Source organism: Mustela erminea, chromosome 7 (assembly GCF_009829155.1).
Source record: "Mustela erminea isolate mMusErm1 chromosome 7, mMusErm1.Pri, whole genome shotgun sequence".
In the NCBI taxonomy this organism is placed as follows: domain Eukaryota; kingdom Metazoa; phylum Chordata; class Mammalia; order Carnivora; family Mustelidae; genus Mustela; species Mustela erminea.
Window position 1 is genome coordinate 117,041,630 of NC_045620.1, and position 25,408 is coordinate 117,067,037.

Genomic DNA, 25,408 nt, shown 5'->3' on the forward strand with positions numbered 1-25,408 from the left:
AGCCTACTCTCCCAGCCTCTGTCCAGGGCACGGTGCTAAATGGTTCAAACAGTGGGATACCCATCGCTTGCCTAGAGGGAAAATTCCACACTTCGATAGGTCTCACCAGGAAGACATTTTTCCTTTGCTCCTTTTCATCCTGGGAAATGAAGGGGCAGCGGCCCAGTCTGGGATCGCCAGTCTCCCTCCTCGTATTTACTCCGTTGGAATGGCTGCCAAAGATCATCATCATTTCTCTCCTTGTACTCGTCACTTAGCAGTAATAGGATAAAAATCTTTATGGCTGGGAATGGCTAAGCATAAAAAATGTTCATATTCCCTCCGAGTCAAGGCTATTCCACTAGCTTAGCACAGAGTTGGTGATTCCGCATCGAGGCGGAGGGGACGAGAGAGGAAACCCATCACAGACACTTAGCTTTTGCAAACATGCTCTCCCCATCTGCTCTGTTCTGGTCCCTCCTGTGCACCATTTTTCAATACAGGAGTTTGTGAGCCTGTTGATAGTAGCTGTGAGTGCGCTTCCCTCTAGAGCATCCCGGAGTCCCAGGGAGCCTTGGATGGGGGCAGCAGAATGAGTTTCTGCACATCCTAGAAGTGGCTTTCCGGAAGAATGGCATCCGCTGCCCTGGGGGCTGTCTGAGTCCCTGGGGCAAGGTGTAGGAGCGGGTTCTCACCAGGGGGGAGGGGAAGAGAAACCACAGAAGCTGAGCTGGGAGGTGCCTCTGGGCCAGGATTCCTTCCACTCCTGGGCCTCTAGGTCCTTGTTTGCTAGCCCTGCCCCTCCACCTCTGCCTCTTCTGTGAGTTTCAGGAAGATTTCCCAAAGAGGCAGCATCTCAGCCTTTGAAAGGGGACTGGTCAAGAAAATTGTGAATGAGAATTCATCTGAACGAGCTTCCTTCACTAATGTCTTCTCACCCCTTGTTTGAGCTCATTCCCACCAGCGTTGACATTGTGTGTTGTGTGCATTCATTCATTTTCCTGTTCTTCCACTCATTCATCCACTGGACAGGTTTATTGAGCAATAACCACATGCCAAGCTCAATGCTAGGAATTGGTCCCCCTCCCAGGGAGCTCATGGTCTATGGAGAAAATGCACATGGTACTGATTCCTGGTGCTCAACTGTGAATTGCTCTGAGGCCTGTCGTTGAATCTGGAACTAATGCATGGACTTCCTGTCCTCAATTCCCAAGTGCCCATCTCCTGCCCTGTCCTGGTTTTGGTGTCACTATTTCTGTCTTGGACATGGAGCAAACCATATGAGTTGGGAACTTTCCTGTAAAAAAAAAAAAAAAAAAAGTTGAAACAGCATTAAGCTGGTTTACCCAGGAGAAGGGAGAAGGCATTTGCACTTGGACGGGAGGCAGAGGCTTTTGGAAGGAAATGGCATTGGAGCTGGAATTGGGGGCGACAGGTAGGATTTTAACTGGTGGCAGGCATCCCAGATTGAGGGAACAAACAGCATACGCAAAGACAAGGAGGTGGAGGAGCCACACTGTTTTGCAGGAGTCAGTCCAGTTTCCTTGGAGTGTGGGTGATGGAGGGGAGAGTAATTCTGGATGGGAAACTTGGGGTTGGGTTGTAGCCAAGTCTTGAATTCAAGGTAAGGAATTTAGAGTCAGTTCAGTCAACACTGGAATGTTTAGACTTTCATCCTGTCATAGCCTCATCATCTCAGTAACCCCAGGAGATCTCCTAAACAACGCATCCCTGGCCGGTCCTGGGTCAGTGGAGCTCCTGCCGAGATGGACGGGAGGCCGTGGGGAATACTACGGTAGGTCCGAACAGAACAGTGATGCCCTCCGCACCCCCAAAACCATCCCAATGGGGTAGAGTGTGACGTAGGATCTTGGCTCTAAGGCATTGACATCCTCAGGTTGGGGGTGCTGGGTGCTACAGTGGGGAATTTGTTCCCCATTGTAGGTGGGAGAGAAGTGAGAACTGGTCTGGAGGGAATAGAAGATGGTGAGGTCCGGGAAAAGGAGTCTGTCCAGTCTGACTGTTGGGTTTGGGGCTGAGTACCAGTACTGGCTACGAAGACTTGGGCAGAAAAGCAAGACTAGCAGATGGAGCACATACCTAGGTAAAGAGATCTAGGCTCAGGGGGGTTACGGGACATGTCCAGGATCACACAGCTAGTCAGTGTTTGGCTGAAACTCAAAACTCAAGTTTTCTGGTTCTAGGTCTGTATGTAGATAAATATATATATGTATATATTCTGTCCCGATTAAAAAGCCTGGATTATGTCCAAGTTCACTGAGCACGCACATGTTTTACTGGTGCTTGTAGGGCAAGGAGAAAAGATGATGTGTGAAGGTTCTGTTTCCCAGTTGAGATAGTATGATACTTCGATTTGAGCTTTGCTTGGGGCATGGATATAACATATTTCAGGCAGCTGACGGAGTCAGTAGTTTCTTGTGTTCTGTCGCCAAGACCAAGAAGAACCTGTGTGCCTTGAAAGGCACTAAATGGTTTTAACTGTGGAGGCACATTTCCCTCTCTCCCCCCTGGGTTTGCCTCCTTTATTACATGTTGCCTGAGGAAGGAGATGATGGAAAGGAATGTGGAAAGATACAGAGAAGTGTGTCAGTGCCCAGAATTGGGAAACTGGTTTGGAATTAAATATTTCCCTTGTAGAATTTATCCTGCCAATTATTGAGTCTTAGGTTAGTAGGTGTTAACCTTAAAAATTGAACAACAAAGGTGTCAAGCAGCAAATGAGTTTGCTCAGGAAGAGCAGAGATATCACAGTTTGGGGTCTATAATCTATAGACAGGCAAGTCTGGAGAACGAAGGGGAGAGCGTCCTCCAGTGGGAGAAAGAAGGAAGTCGGAGGGGTCGTTCGGAACAAACGTTCATTGGAGGAAAGAGTTTGAAGTGGTGGCAGCTTCTCATTGGCTGCAGGCAAAGACAGCCTGAGGTTTCCTTTACTCATTTTCACACCGGGACATATCCGTCAATAAGCAGTCCAAACACTTGCTCTCATGGGGCTTCCTCAAGGAGGCAAATCTGCCAGCTGGGTGACTGGGAGCTCCTCACTGCCCTCCGCAGGCCACCCATCCCTTCTCACCAGAGGGCCACTCCCCTGGGAAGAATGTTCCCTTTACTAGCCTTGAAAACAAGCCCTGGCCCGTGGACTTGGGGGCCAGTAACACCAAGGAGAAGGTGCCATCATGGCTGTCTCCTCTAAGTTATCCTTTTTTCCCCCATTGCCTTTGGAATATACATTTTTAAGAAAGCAGAAGGCTGAAGAGGAGACCCTGGACTTCCACTGTGCATCCTGGAATGTTCTCTTTAGTGCTAGACAGCTGGAGTGCTCGGGGGAAGAGAAAGCAATACAGAGTTTGGCTGTGGCTCTTGCCTCTGATCGTGGGCTATATTGAATCCTTTCACTTCCGTGACTTTTGAAATATGTCTGCAAGACCAAAATATTCCTCAAGATCCAGAACCTCTCTTCGTCTTACTTAGAATCAGAGTCCCACATACGTACAGAAAGGTTGACACTTCATACATATGCCGCTTGAAGAAATTTCCAGAGAGAACACTCCCGCATTCCTACATCAAGCACCTCCATCAAGGGAAGGGTGACTGTTAGTTTGCCAGAAGCACCCTGTTGTAGCACTCCCCACTGTAGGTAACACTGTCCCAACTTCAACTGCCAGAGTCTGGCATTGCTTATTTTTGAACTTTAAATAAACAGACTCACACAGTATGTGCTCTTGTGTGTCTGGCTTCCCTCAAAATTAAGTGTGTGAAACCAGCCATGTTTTCCGAGATGTGGTGTATTTATTTTCACTGCTGTGTAGTATTCCTTAGTGTGAGTCTATTGCAATTTATGTATCTGTTCCACTGTTAATCCTCGTTTGGGGTTTTTCCAGTGTGGGGCTCTGATGAACCACGTTCCTTTGATTAATCTTGTACTTGTCTTTTGGTGAACACGCATGTCAACCCCACCCGCTGTGTATGTGTCTGAGAGTTCTATGGCTCCACATCTTTGTGGTCAGTCACTGGCTGTTGTCTGTTTCACTTGAGCCTTTGAGAGGCTGAGTCGTGGTATCTTCCTGTGGCTGGGGTTCACCTTTCCCTGATCACTGAGGCAGGGCACCTTTCAGAAGTTCGTGGGCCACGCCAGTCGCCAGTCAAGCATTTCACACCTGCTTCTCTTTACCTCTCTAGGCCCTTTGCCCAAGAACGAAGCACAACGCCTGACTCTTAGTCTGTCCTCAATAATTTCTCTACAGAGTGTTTATGTCATATTCTCCCACATCATGGTGGTGCACGATAAACGGGAGGGAAGCCACTAGACAGAGCGTGAGAAGCCATGGGTCCTGTCTAAGATAGTGCCCAACACTTCAGCCCTCAGTGTGTCTGTTTCCTCACAGGTAAGAAGAGAGACGTAGCTCAGAGATGATTATTAAGGTCACTTCCAGCCTTGTCTGCTGGTTGAAAATACTGGTGCTGATAAGAATGTGCAAGAACTGACTGAGGGACTGAATCTGATTGGAGGCTATTTCCAGAAGCACGACTCCCTCCAGCTCAGCAGCACACCCCCCCGCCACCACGGCCCTGGATGAATCCTTCCCCTCACACACTTCTCTTCCTAAGGAGACTCAAGGGCCTGCAGGACTACAAGAGCTGTCCTTTATGGCCGGCTTGCCCATTTCTTTGCGCCCTTATGCCTTCCCCTGGGTGGAGGTCCTCAGACCCCCCACCCAGCTTGAGATGCCAGCGTAAGCTGCCTTGATACCATCTTCCAACAACAGAGCTATTTGTTCCTGGAGTGGGCGCGTCCCAAGGATGGCGGCTTGACTGAAAACTGGGGACCTGCCCACGGTTTTCAGCGTGGAATAAGGTGTCGGAACATGTGAACTTTCTCCCTTTATACCACAGAATGTTGTCGTGTTGGGTTCCCGTTACCCCCCAGCGCTTTGAAGAACCATCGGCTGGGGTGACGTGCCCCTTCTCTGCACCTCTAATGCCAGAAAGAGACGGGGCTGGCAGGACGGGCCCCGGGTCCTCCTGAGGGGCTGGGGCACCTGGTACAATTCCTCAGTAAAATCTGAACCTTGGGAAAAAAAAAAAATTTGAACCTTGGCCATGCTCAGTGTAAGAGTAACCACACCTTGTAGCTCCAGGAGACTGCACAGAGCCTTCTCACGTCCCTTTAAAAAAAAAAAAAAAAAAAAAAAAAAGGATTTATTTATTTATTTATGTATTTGACAGAGACAGAGACAGAGACAAGTGAGGGAATGTAAGTGGGGGAGCAGGAGAGGGGAAAAGCCCTCTTCCCACTGGATGCGGGGCTCGATCTCAGGACCCTGGGATCATGACCTGAGCCAAAGGCAGACACTTAATGACTGAGCCACCCAGATGCCCACCCCCCACATCCCTTTCTTAGCAGCGCTAAAGGAGCCCTGGCACCATAGCTGGTTAAGGAGTGGCAGGGCGAGGCATCCTAGCCCCGTGGGCTTTGAGATCGGGGTTGCCTATCATGTATCAGCTGCTCCTTGGGCGAGTTACTCAAGCTCCCCAAGCCCCAGTGCCTCATCTTGAAATGGAAATAATAGTAAAAGCCAGGGTTGCCCTCAGGGGGAGGGAAATAATCCATGCCAGAGGCCAAGCACAGTCTTTAGCCCCGGGTCAGCTCTGTCTGTTAGCTGCTGTGCTGAGTGTCCGGTGGCCCGAGTCCCAGGATCCCTGGGAGCACCCAGACCCGGGGATCTTACCGAGGCTCGACAGCAGGCCTGGGAGGCAGGGCAGAGCGGGGGCCGGCCCTGAAGGAGCAAGGAGCTACGTGAATGAGTTTGGAGAGGCCCTGGCTCTGTGCCCAGTCCCCCACCTCTGAGCTGGGGTGTGCTCCAGGAACAGGGGGGTGCGGGGGTGGGGAGGGTGCGGGCAGAGAAGTTCTGCTCGGCGCTTCCTGCCTCTCAGCCTTGGCTCCTGGCGCCGAAACACTTCACTTGCCTGAATGTCAAACTTAACTTAAAAAAACCCGAGCGCAAAATAAGCAATGAGGCAAGCGCGATGCCGCGTCTGGTGAAATGTGTACTTTTAAAATAGTGGGGAGAGAAGCCAAGGCCAGCAGAGGGAGTGATTTCAGGGCCGGGGGCCAGGAAGCAGAACTGTGTCTGACAGCAGATGAAAAGAGCAGAGGAGGTGACAGCTGGGGGGCGGGTGGCTGTGGAAAGCCGGTGCTGGCCAGGGTGACAGACAGTGGGATGGAGTGACGCGAGCGGTGGGCCTGGGGGCGGCTGGAAAAGCAGCTGAAGTAAGGCACAATGTGACAGAAGAAGGGGGCCCTGTGGAGTCCCGTAGCAGCAGGGTTCGGTCTGGGCCAGCAAGGGCACGGTCAGCTAATGTCCCTGTGGTTGTCCTTGGTGTCCCTGGTGCAGCAGGGGAACCCTGATATTTGACTGAAACAGGGGTTCTGGACAGCTCTCACCTCCTGCCGCCACCTGACCCTCTCCCATCACCCTGACAGCGGCCAGAGCCGGCATCGTTCCTCTGCTCTCCTTCCCTGCTCTGCCACGTCTCCCCTTGATGCATCATATGGACACAGCTTTTTTTTTTTTTTTTAATTTTATTAATTTGTTAGAGAGAGCAGAGGGAGGGGCACAGGGAGAGGGAGAATCTCTAGCAGATTCTGAGCTGAGCATGGAGCCTGATATGGGGCTCCATCCCACAACCCCAAGTTCATGACCTGAGCTGAAATCAGGAGTTGGGCGTTCACCTACTGAGCCACGCAGCACCCCTGGACACATCATTTATTCCTTACCCCAAGCCTCACCGAGCCTGCCTGTACCACCTCTGGAGACAGCAGGCATCTACTTTGCTCTCACCCGTTCCACCTCAGGACAGCTCCCACTGTTGACCTTGGACCCAAGCCTACACCTTCGGAGTCTGACTTGGCCCACCCTCATTCCGTTGAGTGTGCCTCCTACATAGCCCTTGGACCTTGGCCTTGCTTGATCCTCAGCGGCTGGGACCCCTCTCACCAGGGTGACTTCTGTGGCAGCCCCCACCGCCCTCCACCATGCATCTGGCCCCGACCAGTCTGTCCTCTCCTTTTCCTCCATGGAGATCTTTCTAAATGCAGACACTTGGCTTCCCATCTAAAATCCTTCTAATGTCGTTGGCTTGCTTCTCCCGGAAGGCTGGTCCACCCCAGCTAGTCAGGGGCTGTGGCTCCCTGACGGTGCTCAAGGCATCATGGCTTTTCATCTGCGCTGCTCTGTCTGCGCAGGGCACGCCTTCATCTTTCAGGAACCTGGGGTGGGGTGAAGAGGGTCTTTTCCAAGAAGACGTCTCACCCCCTCCCCCTCCCCGAGTTCAATGGCTCCCCCTCACTCCCATGCTCACTGTGAGCACTCATTACCCCAGGGGCACACATCCATCTTCCCCACCCCTCCGCCCCATGACCCAGAGTGACCGGGTGAAGGTGTGCCGGCAGCGTGCCTGACACATAGCCTCTCATCGGTACAGGTTGAGGGACTGCGGACCCAAAGCGTACCTCGTTGGCTTCCCTGTCAAACTGTCTCCTGAAAACATGAGGCTTTGGGAGCACAGGTATGGGGAAAGAATCCTTGAAACAGAGGGAGAAAATCAAATCCTGGGAAATGTAAACCCACCTTCACTCAACAAAGGATTCTCCGTGTTAGCCCATAAATTCAGGACCATAATCAGCCAATGTTTATTGATCAAAGTATTCCCCTGGCACGTGGCAGGCACCTTGTATGTGTTCTCCCAGCCCAGCAACCTTGCTGTGATTCTGGTTGAGAGATGAGGACATCGACTCCAGTCGGTTGACTAAGTTGCCCTTAAGAAATGTAAAGAATTAGGAAAGTGGGTCCCGCCCATGGAGAAGACAGCACAGCTTTGCAGACAGGGGAGTAACTCCCATGAGAAATGTGGTAGGGGACGCTGACGTGGGTGGGCATAAGGCTGGCATTTAGGCAGCCCTGGACAAGAAGATGGGGTGTGGGGGATGGGGAGGCGTGTGGAGGTCGTGCTCAAGGGAGAAATGAATGGACCAGGTTAGCAGGACTGGAAGGCTCAGGCAGGGGAGTTATGGGGCAGGGCTGGGGGTTAGTGTGATTGGGGGGCCTTGGGATGCGGTCAGGGCTTGGCTTCAAGGACCCAAGTGAGGCTAGGGAGAGCAGGGAGGGAGGAGATGTTGGGGTGGCTCTGCAGGCAAGAACAGTCAGGGGGCTTTGCAAGGGTGCAGACCCAGCTTGGGCGGGCAGAAGTGAGAATAAAGGAGGCAGAATGTGGGGCAGGACGACTCAGGATGGATAGATGAATGAACTGGCTAGGAGGAGAGCTTGGGAAGCTGTGAGAAGCCTTTGCTTTTTACCTCCCCCTTCGGACCTTCCAGAAGGGCACACTGTTGTGAGTCCGCAGGAGAAGAAGTGGGGAACACTTGGCCCTCAAGCAGATGGTCCCTGAGCTCAGTGGCTGCAACCCTGGATTCACTAGGGCTACAGGTTTTATCCCAGCTGCTTCAGTCTGAGGATTGAAGGCAAAAGGTAAAAGGAAGGACTGACTATTCTCTGATCCTTGAGCTGGAGAGTCTGAGAAATATCAGGGAATTGCTCAGGGAGCATCAAAGGGAACTGCTATTCTTTAGCAGGTGAGGGACAGCCCAGACTTGTGTTTTTTCCATCTTTCCAGAACATTCTAGCATGTGTCCTTCAAGACCAAAGGCAGGGAGAAAGGTGAGAGAAAGGCCGGGAGCCACTGACTCACATGACCATCCAGGGGTCCCCAAGACGAGCATGTGAGAGCACAGAGTTGGGAGCCGGCCCATCTGGTTTTATCTCGAGGCTCTGCCGCTCACTGACCTGCCCTCACAGTCCCCTCTGCGATGAGAGAGGAGGACTTCAGAGAGTCACTGTGCAGATCTCAAGCTCTTGGGAGAAGACCTGAGGCAGAACCAGGGGTCAGTAGGTGTTGTGTGTTATTACTATTGTGTAACGTGATTCCAGCAGGGCTAAAATAAGACTTGAAGGAACCCTTGTCCCAGACACTGAGGAAATCTTTTTCAGAAACATTGCAAAATTAGGCCTTGGCCCAGCTCCACACTTCCTGGTCCCCGCTACACTCCGCCTTTGTCTTTTGAGAACATCACCCCCCCACGTGTGTGCACGCACACATTAAGCACACGAGCACAGGCGCACGCGGCTGCCATCTGGGTGGTGCTTGGTACTGGCGAACGCAGGTCCTGGCAATGTCCCGAGAGAAGCCTCTTGGCTGTGTCCCGAGAGCCGTCACGCTTCCTGGAGGGACGGTCCTGCTTCCTCCCTGTGGCTTCCCCCAAACTCCGGGCTCCCACTCGTTTCAAAGAAGCTAGTCCACGTAACGGAGCAAAATCAGTTGTCTGGGCCAACAAGGGGGTCCTCTCTAGTGGGGAGAATTGGCGGTTTCCAGAAGGCCTAAGTTTAGCCTGACGTATCCGCATCCCCCAGTCGGATGTGAGTTCTGAGCCAGTTGCACAGGCAGCAAAAGTACGTGAGGAGATAAATGGGGACCTGAGATCATAAAAACCATCGCGAGCTGTGAGGCTCAGCAGCCCCACGAACAGACTTGGGGCTGTTGGTTCTGGAGCAAAGAGTAGAGCTTCCTGTCTTCCGTGTTCAGTGTGCATGGCACATGAGGTGGCGGGGGGAGGGGGTGTAGAACCCAGGCACGTCATAATTTAGTGGGCAGACCTCTGAGCTGTACTTTCACGTGTGAATTAGTACAAATCTGATCCTTGGTGTTGGGGCAAGAGGGGATACCGTGAGTGAGATGTTCTTAAAGCTTAATTCTACAATTTAAAGGGTTTTTAATGGTTCTGAAATTGCAGCCTTTTCTAGTGTTTAAACAGCCTTTTATGAAAGGATGATATTAGATGATGGGATTTTTAAAATATGTTCTCTCCCACAAAATGTTGCAAACCTAATAATGGTCTTTATAAATTTTTTAAGGTTTTATTTTACTCATATGAAAGAACCCAGCATCTAGAAACCATTGTCTGGCACTAAGGGTGAAATCTGAAATTGGATTGTATACAAGCTAAGCTTGAGGAATATCTAGGACAATGATGTGTGTTAGAAATAGACGTAAGTCACGTAGGCAACGTGAAATCTTCTAGTAGTCATGTTTTAAAAAGCAAAAGAAACAAGTGAAATTAATTTTAATAATACCTTTTAACTCAGTACACCCAAATATGACCATTTTGACATACAGTGAGTATGATGAGTTATTTTACATTCTTTTTCATCCAAAGTCTTTGCCATCTTGCACATATTTCACACTCCAATGCCCAGTAGCTACCGCATTGGACAGTGTGGGTCTGGACGAGGAGGGTGTCCGAACCATGTCTGGCAACCCCGTCCAGGTAGGATTCAGTCTGTCTCCCCTTACTTGAGAGAGCAAGTGTTCATCATCCTTGAACACTGTTCAATGGACATCTTGATGAACAGTGTTTTCACCTCCATGAACAGTGTTCATCGTCCCTGGGACTTTGGTAAACAAGGAGAACATCTAGGCTCTTTAAATACAGATGGATATTTCCAAATCCAACATGTCAGAGCTCTCCACAGGCATCAGATGACTGTCCCCGGTGTCTCCCAGGACACCCTCCATGCAAGGCTCCCTGTTTGTGCCACCGAGGTTCCATATTCCAACTTCGGTCTTAGTGACTTGTTTGGTCTCTCTTCTCTGTATGATTGACCTTGAGACCTTGCTCAGCTTAGAACTCAGGAGTTCCCTCGAGCTGGTGTAACTCATAACTTGTCAAGGAACGCTGTCCCCTCCAACTTCTCAGTGGGCGCCCACCTGCTTCCTCCCTCACGGATGCATCCACTCATTCCTCAGACCTGTGTTGTATGCCTTATGTGTTAGGTTCTGAGGTCCCAACTACAAATGAGTCCTTGCCTTCGGTGCAGCCAATAGTAGAGGGGAAGATAAGTAAGTTCACAATGTTTGGTAATTGATTACGAGGATGTCCTCGGAGAGCACCTTGGAAAAGCCTGGGGAGATCAAGAAATGCTTTCCAGGGAAAGTAACTTCCAAGCCAAGATTAGAAGAACAGAAAATTGCCTGACCTTGAAAGAGAGGAAAGTGCATCTCAGACACGGGGAGGGAGGCCATGCCTGTAGAGGTCCATAGAAAGAAGAGTGGGTCAGGCAGAACCTGGCCAAAACTTGGAGCATGCAGGTGAGAAGTCAGAAGTGGTACTGGGTCACTAGGATAGGAAGCTGTGATTAAGGGTTTCAACTTCATTTTGCAAGCAGTTAGGTAGCATTGAAACATGTTAAAAATTTGCAGTTTGGAAAGATCCTTTTAGCTGCAGCATGCTGGATAGATTGTAAGGGGATAAAGCTGGCTGAGAAGTTGCTGCAGTAATGCAGACAAGACATGATAGGAATGTGAAGAAACAGCCAGGTCATGAGTTAGGTAAGAGGGATTGACAGGCCTAGGCCTTTAGTTAGGTTAGGGGGCTGGGGAGAGGCAGGATTTGAGAATATCTCTTGGATTTGGGCACATGATAGATGGTGGGTTGGGGAATAAGGCACAGCAGACTTGGCCAAGGTGCTGAAGGCAGAGTGTAGGTGAAGAGGTCACCTCATGGGGACCTCCAAGGGAAGGTGCTCTTTAGGATTAGGAATAAGGTTGGGGTCATTAGCAAATAGATAGGAAATTGAAGCCTTGGGAAAAAGTTGAGTAGTCCAAATAGAAGTAAGACTGAGAAGAAGATGGTTTACTAGATTTGCAGGGGACACTAGAATTTCAGATGAGGGAAAGAAGAGGAAAACCCAGAAGAGACAGCCTAAGGAGAGGATAATTTCACCAAAGCCAAGGGCAAAGAACCAAGTATTTAATAAAATGTGTGACCCTCCATGTCGCATTTTACAGAGGTAACAAGTAAAGCAAAGACTGAGAAGTTTCCATTAGTTTAGCGACATGGAGGAGCAGTGGGGATGTTGGTAGTAGGATTTGGTAGGGAGAGGGGGTGAGAGGGCACTGGAAGGCAGAAGTGAGCAGAAACCCTATGTGGACTGGAGCCTGGGGCCTCTCTGAGTCCTCTGACAGGGGCCCCAAGCTTGGTTCCTTGAAGGAAAGTGCAGGTTCAGTGGTAAGGCCCAGAAGGTCCTTGCTGGACCACTAACTAGCAGGGTGGCCTTGGGAAGATCAGTTCACTGTTACGGGCCTCAATTTCCTCATCAGTGAATATAGAGGGAGCCGGAAGCAATGTGTTCTAAACCTGTGTCCCACACAGTCCTCCCTGTATATCCGGTAAACATGCACATTCCCGCTATGTGTAAGGCGTTGTGTGCTAGAAGAAAAGAAAAAATGCACGGGTGGGCAGGGGCAGGTTTTGAGATCAAAGCTGGGTAAACAGTAGGCTAGCAGGTCTCAGAACCTGTAACACGTTCATGTGTATTGGCGATCACCAGAAAGGTGATCTAGCAGTTTTCCAGTATTTCTCATTTGCCCAACTGACTTGACTTGTGCCAACTGTGTTCAGAGAGCAGGCATAGGCTTCTCCTGGAGACACTGTCCACCAGCTGCCAGTGTAGGGGGCGCCCAGCCAGATGCTCTCTGTGGTACTTCCTAGTGTTGCAGCAACTCAGGGGTTTGTCTGGAGTCCAGGAGAGAAAGGTCTTCCAGATGCCAAGGGCTGCAGAACAAAGTAGAAGTGGAGGCTGGGCCTTTAGGGGAATCCAGATATCATGGCCTCTTTTTTTTTTTTTTTCTTGAAAGAGTGAGAGAGAGAGAGAAGGAACAGGAGGGAGAGGAAAGGAGAAACCAAAGCGGACTCCATGCTGAGTGCAGAGCCTGATGCAGGGCTCGATCCCACGACCGCAAGATCATGACCTGACCCAAAACAAAGAGCTACCCAGGTGTACAATATCATGGCCTTTTATATCATGGTGCCCTCTTTCCCCAGTGAGCATCCCAGTCTGTCAGCAGAGATGCCTGGGGGACTTCTTACATTTGCCAGGAAAATGGGCTTGTAGAGCTCTTTTCTGGAAACACTGTTCTGATCTATGGGCAGCCGTTAATCTGTTGGTGGAAGTGCCCTCTCAGGGTCAACATGTAGATTGTCTTAGAAATGTGATGCCACAGGGAGTCGGTGGCTGAGAAATCCAGGGGGATGCCCTGAGGAGGAAGAAATGAATGGCAGGTCCTGAGCTGGACTGACAGCGGCAACTCCCATCCCTGGGAGAAGTGAGCAAAGAGACAACCTCTTATGTATTGTATGGTTCATATTAAGGGAATTGAATCTATAAAGATTGGGACAAGCCCAAAAGGTACTACTGGAGAACTTTTCTGTGTGTGTAGGGCCCTCGGGCATCCACCACCAGAGGGTCCTGTAGGGGCTCTGGAAGGACTTGTGGGGTCAGCTACCAACTGCCCAAGAGGATTTATCATTGACCTCCAGGGAGTGAGAAATGCTGCTAACCTTGTTTCTTCAGGTACCTATATTCATTGTCTCTTGTTGCATAACAAATTACCCACAATTTAGTAGCTTAATAGGACATTTATTATCTCAGTTTCTGGGGATCAGGCATTCAGGCGTGGCTCAGGTGTGTCCTTGACTGCAGGCTCTCCCAGGCGGGAATCCAGGGGTCAGCTGGAGCTGCTGGCATCTGAGGGCAAAACTAGGCTGGACCCTCATCCCATCTCCCTTGTGTGGTTCTGGGCAGGATTCCAGTCCTCACGAGCTATTGACCCAAGGCCATGCTCACTCGTTCCTAGCCATGTGGGACAGCCCCGCGTGGCAGCTTGCTTCACCAGCATGTATAAGCCACAAGGATGGATGTCCCGATCTTTCCTAACCTGATCACAGACATGGCATCCCAACACTTTAGCTGTGTTCTGTTCCTGAGAAGCCGCTCACCGGGGTCAGCCCATGCTCCAGGGGAGGGGACGCCACAAGGACTTGGGAGTTGGAGGCGTCTGCTGCCCACCACAGTACCCGACCAGGCTTCAGGGAAGCTCATTCCCCAGCCCTGGCCCACGAACCCTCTTCCCAGCATAAAGGAATTTAATAATGCGTTCAGCAATTAAAATGTAGCAGCACAATGGAGTAACAGATCTCACTGTTATTCTTAGTATCATTTATGAGATGCAGGATTTCTGTAATCCTAAATGAGGACAGCTGTTGAGGCAAGACCTAGGAGCACTCTATGTTTATGTGGATGAACAAATTAATCTGCATGTGAAATCCCAGTGAAATTGACATGAAATAAAAATTTCATGCCTTACAGTGTATCTGTGTTGCCCATGAAATGAGATTAAAAGGAATTTCTAATTCTACCGTTGTCATACTTTTTATACTGCTTGCATTTTTCTCTTCTAAAGACTCGAGTTTGAACCCAGAAGCCAGGTGCAGGTTTGGCATTTTGTACCTTTTGGCCATCTTCCTTCTCCGCTTGGCTGGGAGCCGGCTTCCTTACAGAGAACTGATTCGGGAATGTATTAGCTCTAAATGTATTAACTCTCAGCTCTAAATACAGAACCTGTGATTCTCAATGCAGATAGCATGTTCGCTGTCCCTGTCCCAGGGCAGCTGACATTCTGGAAAGGTCCCTGGGCCTTGAGCTTTGCTCCCCTCATCCTTCTGCACACCCATCAGCTTTGGGGTGGGTGTTCGTGTCCTGGGGACTGAGGGGAGGAGATGCTGGTCTCATCAAGGCTGGAGCCATGACATGGGGAGATGAGACAAAAGTGTGGGAGGGACAGAGGATGTGCCCCCATGCCTCTGCACCTGGAAATCCTCAAATTGTCGCTCCCTCGGGGACAGACAGTGTTCTCCCAGGAAACGGGCCCCACCCCCATGCTATGCCTGTGTTTCTCTTGGCCCTCGAGTCTATAGAGCTTGGGAAATGGAACACACAGAGAAGACAGCCCATTCGTTCTCTCTGCCTGAGTCTGCCCTCTGCCACGTGGGCAAGACTGTAAGAGTCACGGTCACTAGCTATTTAGAAATAGGTGTGCACGGTTTGTCCCTCCCCCGCCCAGGGCCTCATTGAAATCACAGCTCTGCTGGCCGCATCCAGGCAGAAAGTAGGAGTCCCTGTCAGGATCCCCCAGTGGCGGCTCAGTCAGCCATTTCCCTGTCCTCCTCTAACTGCCCAGGAGCAGCAACCTGTCTCTCCCCTCTGGGCAGGTGGCTGCAACAGCTAGGTTCTAGAGTTCCATAGAAACTGCTTCTTGGGTTGGTAACTTGAGTGGGGACACATGGGTTCTCAGGGCATAGGGCACACAGATGGGACTTAGAGCAGCTGGAGGCTTTTGGATATCCTAGTGCTTGGAACAGTGCTGGCGTGGAGAGGCAGTGGCATGGTGACAGTTGTGGCATGGTGACGAGGACAGCTAGCAGGCCTAGGTTCAAATCTCTGAACTGGCTACAAGTTACTTAACCTCCCTATGCCTCAGTCTCCTCCTGAGTGAGTCCATCAAGCAGTGGCCCCTCATAAGGTTGTGGTGAGCATTTAAATACACGAGGTGCTCTGCACAGTGCCCAGCAGCAGGCATCACTGAGTAGTAGGGATTTTTTTGTTATTTATTTATTTATTTATTTACTTGGTGAGGGAGAGAGAGAGCGAGCACATGCACCCACAAGCAGGGGTTGTATGCCGGGGGAGAGAGGGAGAGACAGAATCCCTGGCCGGCTCCACACACAGCATGGAGCCCGACACGGGGCTTGATCTCCCTACCCCGAGGTCATGACCTGAGTGAAGACCAAGAGCCAGACGCTTACCGACTGAGCTACCCAGGCGCCCCTGAAGTAGTAGTTTTAAAAACACGATGAGGTGGAGTTTTTATCCCTGTAGACCAGGAGCTGAGGCTTAGCGAAGGGAAGTCGCTGCCAAGCCCCCGAGTGGTAACACACCCAGGTGTCCCACCTCAGGCCTGTGTGATCTCCATTACGTTCTGCGGCATATCTGTGTGACCTTTGCCCTTTTTCTAACTGCCTTCGATCTCCCCTCTGGGACATCGGAGCCCCCCCAGCCCCGCCGGGAGCATCTCTTGTCTCACTTGGTGCCATTGTCAATTGTGGGGGAGTCCAGGGGCCTTCCTTTCCATCAACATTTTGGTGACAATAATTATTATTATTATCAGAGTCCCTGGGTCTGCCTCTCCATCACTCCCTCCTGCTTTGACTTTCCAAAGTCAAACACCAGATGTTATCATTTATGGCCATATCTTTTCTTCCATAAAGGTAGCATGCTGTAGGAGGAAGGTGTGTGTCCAGGAGTCAGAGGACCAGGTTACCAGCCCCAGCAGGCCCACATGGGACCATCAGGAGCCTCTGTTGCCCACTGATAAGTTGGGGATGGTGAGATCATAACAGTGCTTAGAGGCAGCTGTCCATTTCATGAGCTTTGGCAACAAAATAAAAGGCAGGTGCATGGGGCGCCTGGGTGCCTCCGTCGGTTAAGCATCTGCCTTCGGCTCAGGTTGTGATCCCAGGGTCCTGTGTCAGGCTTTGAGCTCAGCGGTGGGGAGTCTGCTTCTCCCTCTCCCCCTGGCCCCCTCCCCGCCTCCTTGTGTGTGTGCTCTCTCTCTTTTTCCCTCTCTCAAATAAATAAATAAAATAATAATTTTTTTTAAAAAAGAAAACATGTGCACATTACATTTCTATGGGAAATGGCAGCGACCTTCACTTAGCATGTTTCTGACATACCCGCCTTGGCACCTGTTGGAGTGTAGGGACGGGGCAGGGGTGGGTAGGGGAGCAGGGACCAATGATGGAGAGCTGGAAAGAGATGGAAGGGGAAGAAATTCCTTCCTGCGCCTGGGGCTGGTGTCTCAGGAGCTCCATGGAAGCGTCTCGGCCGGTAAGTGGTACTAAGCACTCAAAAAGTTGATGGTTCAGGAAGACACACCTGAACTTGGGGAAATTGAGAGCCTCAGTTGAATTTTTCATAAAGAAAAAGGAGAAGCACAGAACAACAATAACAAAAAAAAAAAAAAAAAAACCTGCACATGGGGAGTGAGCTCAGCGGAGTGTACGTTATTCAGGATGTCGTGGGGTCGTGGGGACAGCAGCCCCGGCGGGCGGGCTGGCGTCAGTCTCCCCACACTGTGTGGTCCGCCTTTCCTCTGGGCTCTGCCCCCACCACAATCTTTCCTGCTCACTCGCTCTTCTCGCCAGTAAAACCCCTGAATCTTTAATAAATTATAAACATGCTTTCCCGTCCGTCTGCGGGCGCCAGATCTCAGCATTGGCAGCTTTGACATTCCCCCAGAGTCCTAATAGATCTTGCCATTTGATTAATCTTTTAGAACCTTCTCCCAGAGAGTCCAACTTCTGAGCTGACTCCTCACGGAGTCCAGTCCGAAGGATTTTTCTTCGCCTTTCGGCCTTGTTGCTGCCAGTGCCAATGTCCCCAAGCAGGGCGGTGGGGTGTTGGTAACAGGGGGGCAGTTAGAATTCACGGGACCTGGGTTCAGCTCGCCTGAGTCATTCTCCAGGTATGTGACCCTGAGTGAGATTCGGAGCCCCCAGGTCCTCTCTTCTGGGGAGTGCAGGTTCTCAGAAGCTATTTTGGGGGTCTGATGAGACAGTGGAAACTCTGTGACCGGGATCAGAGGGAAGAATCCGTGAAGTCCAAGGAGCCAGGCTGCCTATGCCACCGAGGTCAGAGCAGTGCCCCGCTGCCCACTCTCCCTGGGCCTGTGTACACTGGAGCTCTTGGGGGGATCGCCGCCCCCTAGATAAGAACCGCCCCCAGCCTTTATCCTGCAGGGGTGGGGAGGGGAATGAGGTCCCAGAACACGATTGCCCAGCCTCCCACCAATGCCTGTCACACCACCAAGTTCTGCCCAGTTTAGGAGGTTGAACTGGGTCGTCTCCAAGGCCCCTTCCTTTTCGGAATCATGAGTTCATGGTTCTAGTCCCTAAGCGCAGAACAGGTTATGGAGGCTGGTTCAGCACCCGGAGCCGTGCTAAAAAGAATTCTCGCGGCCATTTACTCGGCTTCTGTTAAACACCTCGCCCGTTGTCTGCAGTCTGTGGTCTTCCCTGCAAGCCTATAAGGGAGGTATCTGTCTGCATTTCAGAGGTGACACACCGAGCCTCTGAGAAGGCAAACGATGTGCCCGAGGGCCCATAGCACAGTTCTCGGTGGAGTCAGGGTTCAGACTGACATCACAGCCCGTCTTCCTTTCTCTAACACCGAAGCTGGCTGCTTTGCTCTCCCTGCCTCCTCGAACCCCTCGGGGCCTCTCAGGGCCCCTCACCTTCTGTCAGACAGGACAGAACCACCCAATGGGAGCAGTACTCTGCACATTTGAACTCGCTCTTGAAGATAACGGCCCCGATGGGCTTGTCAAGCTTGGACTATTCCCTAACAACATAGTAATAATCTAGGGGGGAAACTATGCAAGTTAAAAATTGTTGTCTCCACTTTCCAGAAGGAAAAATGGAGGCTCGGAAAGGTCAATTCAATGTCCAGCCACACAGTCGAGCTCATGCTGCAGGACGGTCTTTGTGGGGTTCTGTCACATCAACCATCTTTATTTGGGGTCAGCTACAGTTAGAGCTTCTGATTCCTGTGCTCCCTTATGCAGGAGAGCCCAGCCCCTGTCCTACAGATGAGCAGACAGCAAGCTGGAGAGGAGGTGCCTGGCCCGTACTCCTACAGCCAGTTGGTAGGGTATGACCCCCCAGCAAATATTCTATGAACCGTCTCATACGGCACTCAACCTGGGGGTACAGAACCGTGCCAGGGCTGGGACACTGTACCCCATTTCTCTCTGTCCATCCCTACTTCATTCAGCACTTCCTCGTCCGTGAAGACTTCAGCAGCCCAGGCAGCATTGTGCCTGCCTCTCTGGTCTGTGGGCGCCCATGTGTGCGTGCTGCTGGGCCCTTGTACATTTACACGCCTGCCTCCCCCAGCTGCATTGACCGAGGCAAGAGAAATGGCCTCTGTCCCCGGAGGCTCTCTGAGCGGCTCCCACTACCGCCGTCCCACACCAACTTGCCCTAAAGAACTTCCGTCACCAAGGCTGGGGTTTGGGGCCCCTTGGCCATCCCCATGGTAGTGCCCAGCCTCTGCGCCTTGGCCCAGCCCTGCCAGTCATGGTCTTGGGAGTCACTTGGGTCAGTCTTTCTTTTTGTCTCCCCTCTGACAGAGACGATGAGGTCCTGCTAAGCTCTCAGCTTTATTACTTTCCTAGAAAAGACATGATCACCCCTCGGCTCCCTGACATCCACCTCCTTCCTTTCAGCACTCACCATGCTCACTGCTGCCTCCCCTGCTGCCTGGGTCTCCCCAAGGCCCTCCACACCGTCACGGCCCCTGTAGCACAGCAGCCGAGGGCCTCCCTCCCCACCCTACCAACCAAGTCCATCTCAACTAGACTCCCGCCCTTCTCCCTCATTGCTCCTAATTTAAACTCAGGTCTCTATATAAAGATAGGCAAGTTCAAGACCTCTTTTCCCTGGGGGCCATGTCCAAACATTTTCCTTCCCGTTTTATGATAGTTAACAAATCCATATAAATCCCTGCCAAAACTTAGTAGCCAAAAACCACAGGAATCATTGCTTATCTTCATAGTATTTGTGGGTCTGAAGTTCTGGGAGGTCCGGCATGGAGCCAATGGGACTTCTGTCATCTGCTGGCTGGGCTAGCATTGGGGGACTCCCTCCTGGGGTGTCTCATTCACGTGGCTGGCAAGTTGGTGGCGGTGGGGGCAAGAGGCCTCTCTTCTCCCATGCATGAGCATCTCTCCACGGGTCTGCTTGCGTGTCCTCAGCGGCTGGTTTCCCTCCAGGTGGCCAAAGCAGAGCCTGCACTATTTCTAGTCTTGGAGGTGTCACCCACGGTCACTTCCGTCATAGTCTGTTGGTTGTGGGAGCTAGCCCCGATTCAGTGAGGGACAGAACAAAGCAAGGCATGAGGACCAGTAGGTGAGATTTGCTGGATGCCTTCTGGGATGCTGGTGGCCACACCTTCAAAAACCATCAGTTCTTAAGTCAGCAGCTGAGCTAGGAATGCATTTTCCAAATCTCTTTCTCCCTCTCCCCGTGAATGGGCATCTAGTATGCTGAACTCTTGTTTTGGGGACGTGGAGAGAGACAAGCATCCTTTCCTAGAGATAGGGGACTAGTTCCCTAGAACTCATAGTCAGGTGTGGAAGACTGTCCCATCTCCGAAAGTTCTAGAAGAGAGATCTGTACAGAATACAGGAGTACAAAGGACAGGTCATTGCTTATGTGGGGGGAATGGGGAAGGCCTTCACAGCAGGAGGGACATTTGCTCTGGGTCTCGAAGGATGAGTAGGAGCTCATTAGGAGGAGAAAGCAAGAAGGACACTGCTCCGTGCAGAAGTCCTAGGATGAGCAGTGAAAGAGAGTTCTGGAAGCAAATGATGCTGCCACCAAGGGAGGTCTCAGGGGGCTGTGATAGGGAGTTTGGACCTTCTGCAGCAGGAGCCACTGAGGGCTTCCGGCCAGAGGAAGGCCTGCACAGAGCTGTGTGGTGGACAGGATGTGAGTGGCAGGGGCAGAGGGTGGAGGCAGGAAGACCAGTCAGCAGGCTGCCCCAGGGGTCCCTGAGAGGAGTGAGGACTCTGGGAGCCGGGCCCATGGGAACAACAGAACAGGAGTGGATTCTGGAGGGTTTTCTTAGTAGACGGAGCTCACATGATGTGGTGAGGCGTTGTCTTTGGCGGGTTGGGAGAGAGGGGACGGAGAAGGCCTGAAGGTCGTGACTTAACTTTACACTATCTTTTCCGCTGGGGCCTTCCTTTCCTAATTCTTGGCTCCTGGCAGGGGACCCAAGCCCAGCTGTGCTCACAGGACCCCGCTTTCTCTGCGCAAATTCTCCTGTTCAGTGTTTGCTTTTGGAGGAACGTGTTCAAGTCTCAGGGAGGCCAAAGGAACGTCAGGCTCGTTGGCCTAGGATTGAGATGAAGTGTTTCCAGCCACAGACTTCTTTGAGAATCCAGTGAAAAGTATGAATCATCTTCCCAGAGAAAAACAAAACCAAACCACAGACAACCCACACATTTGCATACACTGCTTTGCCAACGGTATCAGCGGGCTCCCGGGGCCCTGGAAGTCCAGCCTTGGATCTCCAGACTCCCAAACTCAAAGCCCTGAGCCGAGGACAGAATTAGAAAATGAAGAGAAGAAACATTTGACTCCCCAAATGTCTGTTATTTACTTCCTCGTTTAATACCACTCCGTGTAATTGGACAGCCCCTGGAAGAGCTGGAAACAGGAGGAAGCACTTACCCAGGGATGGTCCCTGGTGGCACCAGCATCACTTGGCGGGTTTATTTTCATTATTATAGTAATTTTCGGGCTGCAGGCTACAATTTTCCCTTGCAGCGAGGTATTAAATTGAAATTACCCCAGATGTAATTGTCACACGAAATGATCCTGGACACGTGGAAATGAAAGCTTTTTCAAGATGGAGTTTTATTGTCTGTGCCAGGGTGTTAGGGCTCTGCCTGGTTAAACTTGCCAGATTTCTGCCTGTGTGGCAGGAGGTCAGGAGTCAGTATGTGGGGGATGGGCTGGAGCTGCTGGCCCAGGACACGGTGAAGCCTCTGTTGACCTGGATGGACACAGACCAGGGAGCAGAGCCCAAGACTTGAGGGAGGCTTGGTGTGGCCACTAGGAGTCCCTGTGCATGAACTCGTCCCACGTTTATGTTCTGTATGCTAACTTAACTTGGATCCAAGCCCAGGTTCCCCTGTGGAGGTGGGCAATTTAGCTTCAGTCATTCTGGGCTCTCCCTGCCCTGGGGTCTTTACCCGTGCTGTGCAGCTGGGGTGGTCCCCCCAGACGCCAGGCCTCTGTCTGTACTGGGGACCGCCGCAGTGCCCTTGGTTCCAGCCCTTTAGATCTGCTTTGCCCCCCAAGGCCTTATGTGTCCTCATGCCTTTCCTCCCCCAGATGCACCCTGCTGGTCTACTGCGCTGACCTCCCCCCGACGAGCATCATCATCACCTTCCACAACGAGGCCCGCTCCACCTTGCTCAGAACCATCCGCAGGTAAGACGACCCTCCTCCTTGGCCCTGCCAGGCCCCTCCCTCAGGAGGGGGAATGGCCCTGCAGGAAAAACATCGGGCATTTCTGACTCCATGCCCACATTGTCTGATACACTCATGCATCCATTCCGTCACTTCCCGCACTCCTGTGGGGGAGCGTGTACCCTGTCTCATAGGGGAGAGACAGAGGCCTGCTTTGCTCAGCAGCTTGCCTGTCATTGGCAGCCACAGAGAACCTGGAGCTCTCGCCCTTGACCATGGTACTAGACTGCCTCTGGAATGAGTTCTAACTCCCACAGCTGCCAAGGTTGCGGAGGCTGGCGAGGCGGAGTCCATACCTAACCCCAGCATCAGGCTGGATTAGAACTTGTGTCTGCCAAGTGCCGCCTCTCCCAGCACCCGTCTCACCACAGCTTCCCACATGGCCAGGAGCCGTGGTACACACCAGAGCAGCCCGAGGGCAGTGGCTGACCTTTGCTTTCCTGGCCATCTCCCTTCTGTTCCAGCCCCAGCCCCGCTCTGCCTCTCCACCCGCCCTCAGTTCTGAGTCTGGGCCCCACTCTTGCTCTAACAGGTGCATCCTTCTTTTGGCCCATGGCGTGCATGAGTCTGAGACAAGCAAAAGTCCCAGCACCAGCTCCCAGCAGAACTCTCCTCAGAACACAGATGGGGCCCTGGGGGCCTGGCCCTGGTTGTTTCGGCTCCCCTACTGCATACCATGTCCTTCTGTAACTCTGGAGCTCCCATACCCCTCTCCCCTTCCCTCCATCTGTCCCCCCTTCCTCTTTGGGGTCTTGGGCTGCATTGGCATCTCAGATCGTGGCAATGGTCACCATTAGTCATGAGGCCCCTGGTGTGTAGACATGCCTGGGCTCATGCCTGCTGGGAAGGTGTGAGGCTGCTGCTGTACCCAGTCTACAGCTGAGAAAACTGAAACTCAGAGACACTCATTCAAAGCCTCCTGTTGCTCAGCAATGGTAGCGAAGCTGGGTTCAAACACTTGCTCTCTGACCTCAGTTCTTCTCAGCATTCTCCATGGGCAAGGCTGGTCTCCGGGTGGTGTTCAGCAGCCCTGGTGTTGGGGCTGACCCTGGGACAGAGCACATGCATACCTCCATGCCACTAGGACACACAGCCTGCATGAGCCCATCCCTGTCTAGTAGGCAGCACAGCACAGGGTCGCTGATCCTACAGGGAGGGAGGGCCTAGAGAGTACAGTCAAGCATGGCAAAATTGCTCGTCATTTCCATCACGAAGCCACACTTTCTTGTTCCTGGCAGGGGACAGACAGGGAAGCTCCAGGTGGTGGGAGGGAGTCAGTAATAGGCTCACCCTGATGGCAGGCACCAGGTTTTGGGGGCCACCTGTCACTTACAATGAACGTCCTCTGTGCAGTGTCCATGCATCCCATGGAAATGCAGGGATGGGCCTGCCCGAATGCACATTGTTTCCCCGTGTCCACAGGGGCAGCTCTGTCTGCGGCCCAGATGTCCCTGGCAGCTGGCTGGCTCATTCCTTCTGCCAGCTGCTTTCCTTGTCTGTCCTGCCTGCTGCATTCACCCCACCAGTCCGGAGATCCGCACCTGATTTCCCAAAAAGCCTTCAGATCTTAACGCGAAGATGTCCTGAGTCACTGTCAGGAGTCACCGTGAGCCTCGCGGTAGACGAATAAAGTACCTTTCGGATTTGTAAACCTGAGCGGGTGTGTGTAGGGGCAGGGGTCTGGGGACCTCCAATTTACCTGGGTCTTTTCTGGTGTGGGGAGAGCGTGGTTCCTGGCTGGGCAGGGTGAGCAGGTGCACTGTCAGAGCTGATTGCTTTGACAAAATGCCAGACCCCAGCCCCACTGCCGTCATGGTCTGCCTGGGCACGAGGTAGAGTTTCTAGAACAGACTTAGGGCAGCCTCTGCCTTTGCCACCATGGTGGTTGTTCCACAAGGTCATGTCTGGGCATGTATGCCAGATGTTTCCATGAGGACACTGTAGGATCAGAGAGAGGCCCCTTGCCTTCTGGGCGGGCCTCTCTTCTTCCTTACAGGAGTCCTCTGACATCAGACACCTCCACCCCCTCAACACAGATACACATACATATACACACACATTTAGGGTCTTCTTCTGGGCTCTTTACTGCCCATCTCAACTCTAACACTTAAGGCATTTTTCCCAGATGTCATCTTCAGGGAGCTCCTTTAGGGCAAGGACTACATCTTATTCATCTCTAAGTTCCCTGCGACTCATTTGCCTGGTCAGGGAAATGGGAATCATGACCGTAGCTACCACACAGAGTTGCTTTGGGTTTAGTCAGCCAAGGGACTGACCACTGTGGCTGGTAGACATTAGCTATGTCTGTATCTGCACAGCGCCTGGGCTTTCAAAAGAAAAGAGACTGTGGGTCCCTGGGGTTCAGTCCTTCCTTTGCCACCTCTTAGCCATGTGACCTTGTGTAGGTCACTGACACCATCCGTAAGGGCGGGGCTAAAAATATCTTTCACATTTCCAGTGTTTGCAGTTCTATCCCATTTCCCAAAAGAAGACATTACGCTGGGACATTTGGGGGTGTTCAAAGACCCTGTGGGGCTCCCAAACCCCCCATAATTCCCATACAGGGTCACTTCAGCTGCTGCTCATAGACTCATCCTTTCCAGCTCTATGGCGTACTTTCCCTTCTCCCGCTACTCCTCCATCTCCTCATAATTGTAATAATGATGGATTATAATAATGTTATTAATATTTTAAATGTACGCTGAACTTTATGGTCTCCAGAACACATTTCTTGTCACTTCGACTGCAGTCCCATCTGGAACCTGCGAAGTCAGGGGTGCATGAGGTGAATGGAGACCCCTGGCCACTGGGCTAGGAGGCACGGGAGCCAAGACTGGGGTTTTGGACTCCCTAGGGAGTGGGGGGTGGGGGCACAGCTAAGGGCACAGCCCCAGCGACTCTGTCTGCCAGCCTGATGGGGGCTACCCCAAGGCCTGGGCACTGTGTTCTGAAAGGGGGCTTGAGGCCCTTCAACACCATACTTCTCAGAAGCCCCCCCCCAGGAAGTCCCAGGCCATACACCAAACTGGGTGCTTTGCCAGGAGAGCCCATGGATCTATTTCCCACCTCTGAGGAACCTCTGATATAAACCAGGCGCCCGGGCTCTGATCCAAGCGTGATACACAAAAACCTCAGAATGAGGGGGAACCTGTGTGTGAACAGACAGGATTTTCTATCCTAAGCAGGGTAAAGGGGAATTTTAGCAGGGGAAGCAAGGAAGATGACTTCTAGAAATTTCCATGGCAGGTATTATTTCCTTGGGATTCTCTACCGTTCTTACACTCCCTATCCTGAGGCACAAATAAATCAGTAGCTCTGAGATGGGACTGAATGAGGATCACTTCCTCTCCTGTTGTCCCC

At 51.9% G+C, this 25,408-nt stretch overlaps 1 protein-coding gene across 2 annotated transcripts in view; it reads left to right on the top strand.

The window, feature by feature from the left end:
• The window catches only part of GALNT14 (polypeptide N-acetylgalactosaminyltransferase 14), a 212,323-nt gene that overhangs the window by 144,276 nt on the left and 42,639 nt on the right, over positions 1-25,408 (top strand). For both annotated transcript variants that reach the window (XR_004287987.1, XM_032353052.1), the window contains exon 3: positions 21,911-22,009. Coding sequence is in view for 1 of the 2 variants with exons in the window: in XM_032353052.1 (XP_032208943.1) it covers positions 21,911-22,009 (99 nt within the window). In the remaining variant the exon portion in view is untranslated. The remainder of the gene's footprint in view (positions 1-21,910; positions 22,010-25,408) is intronic.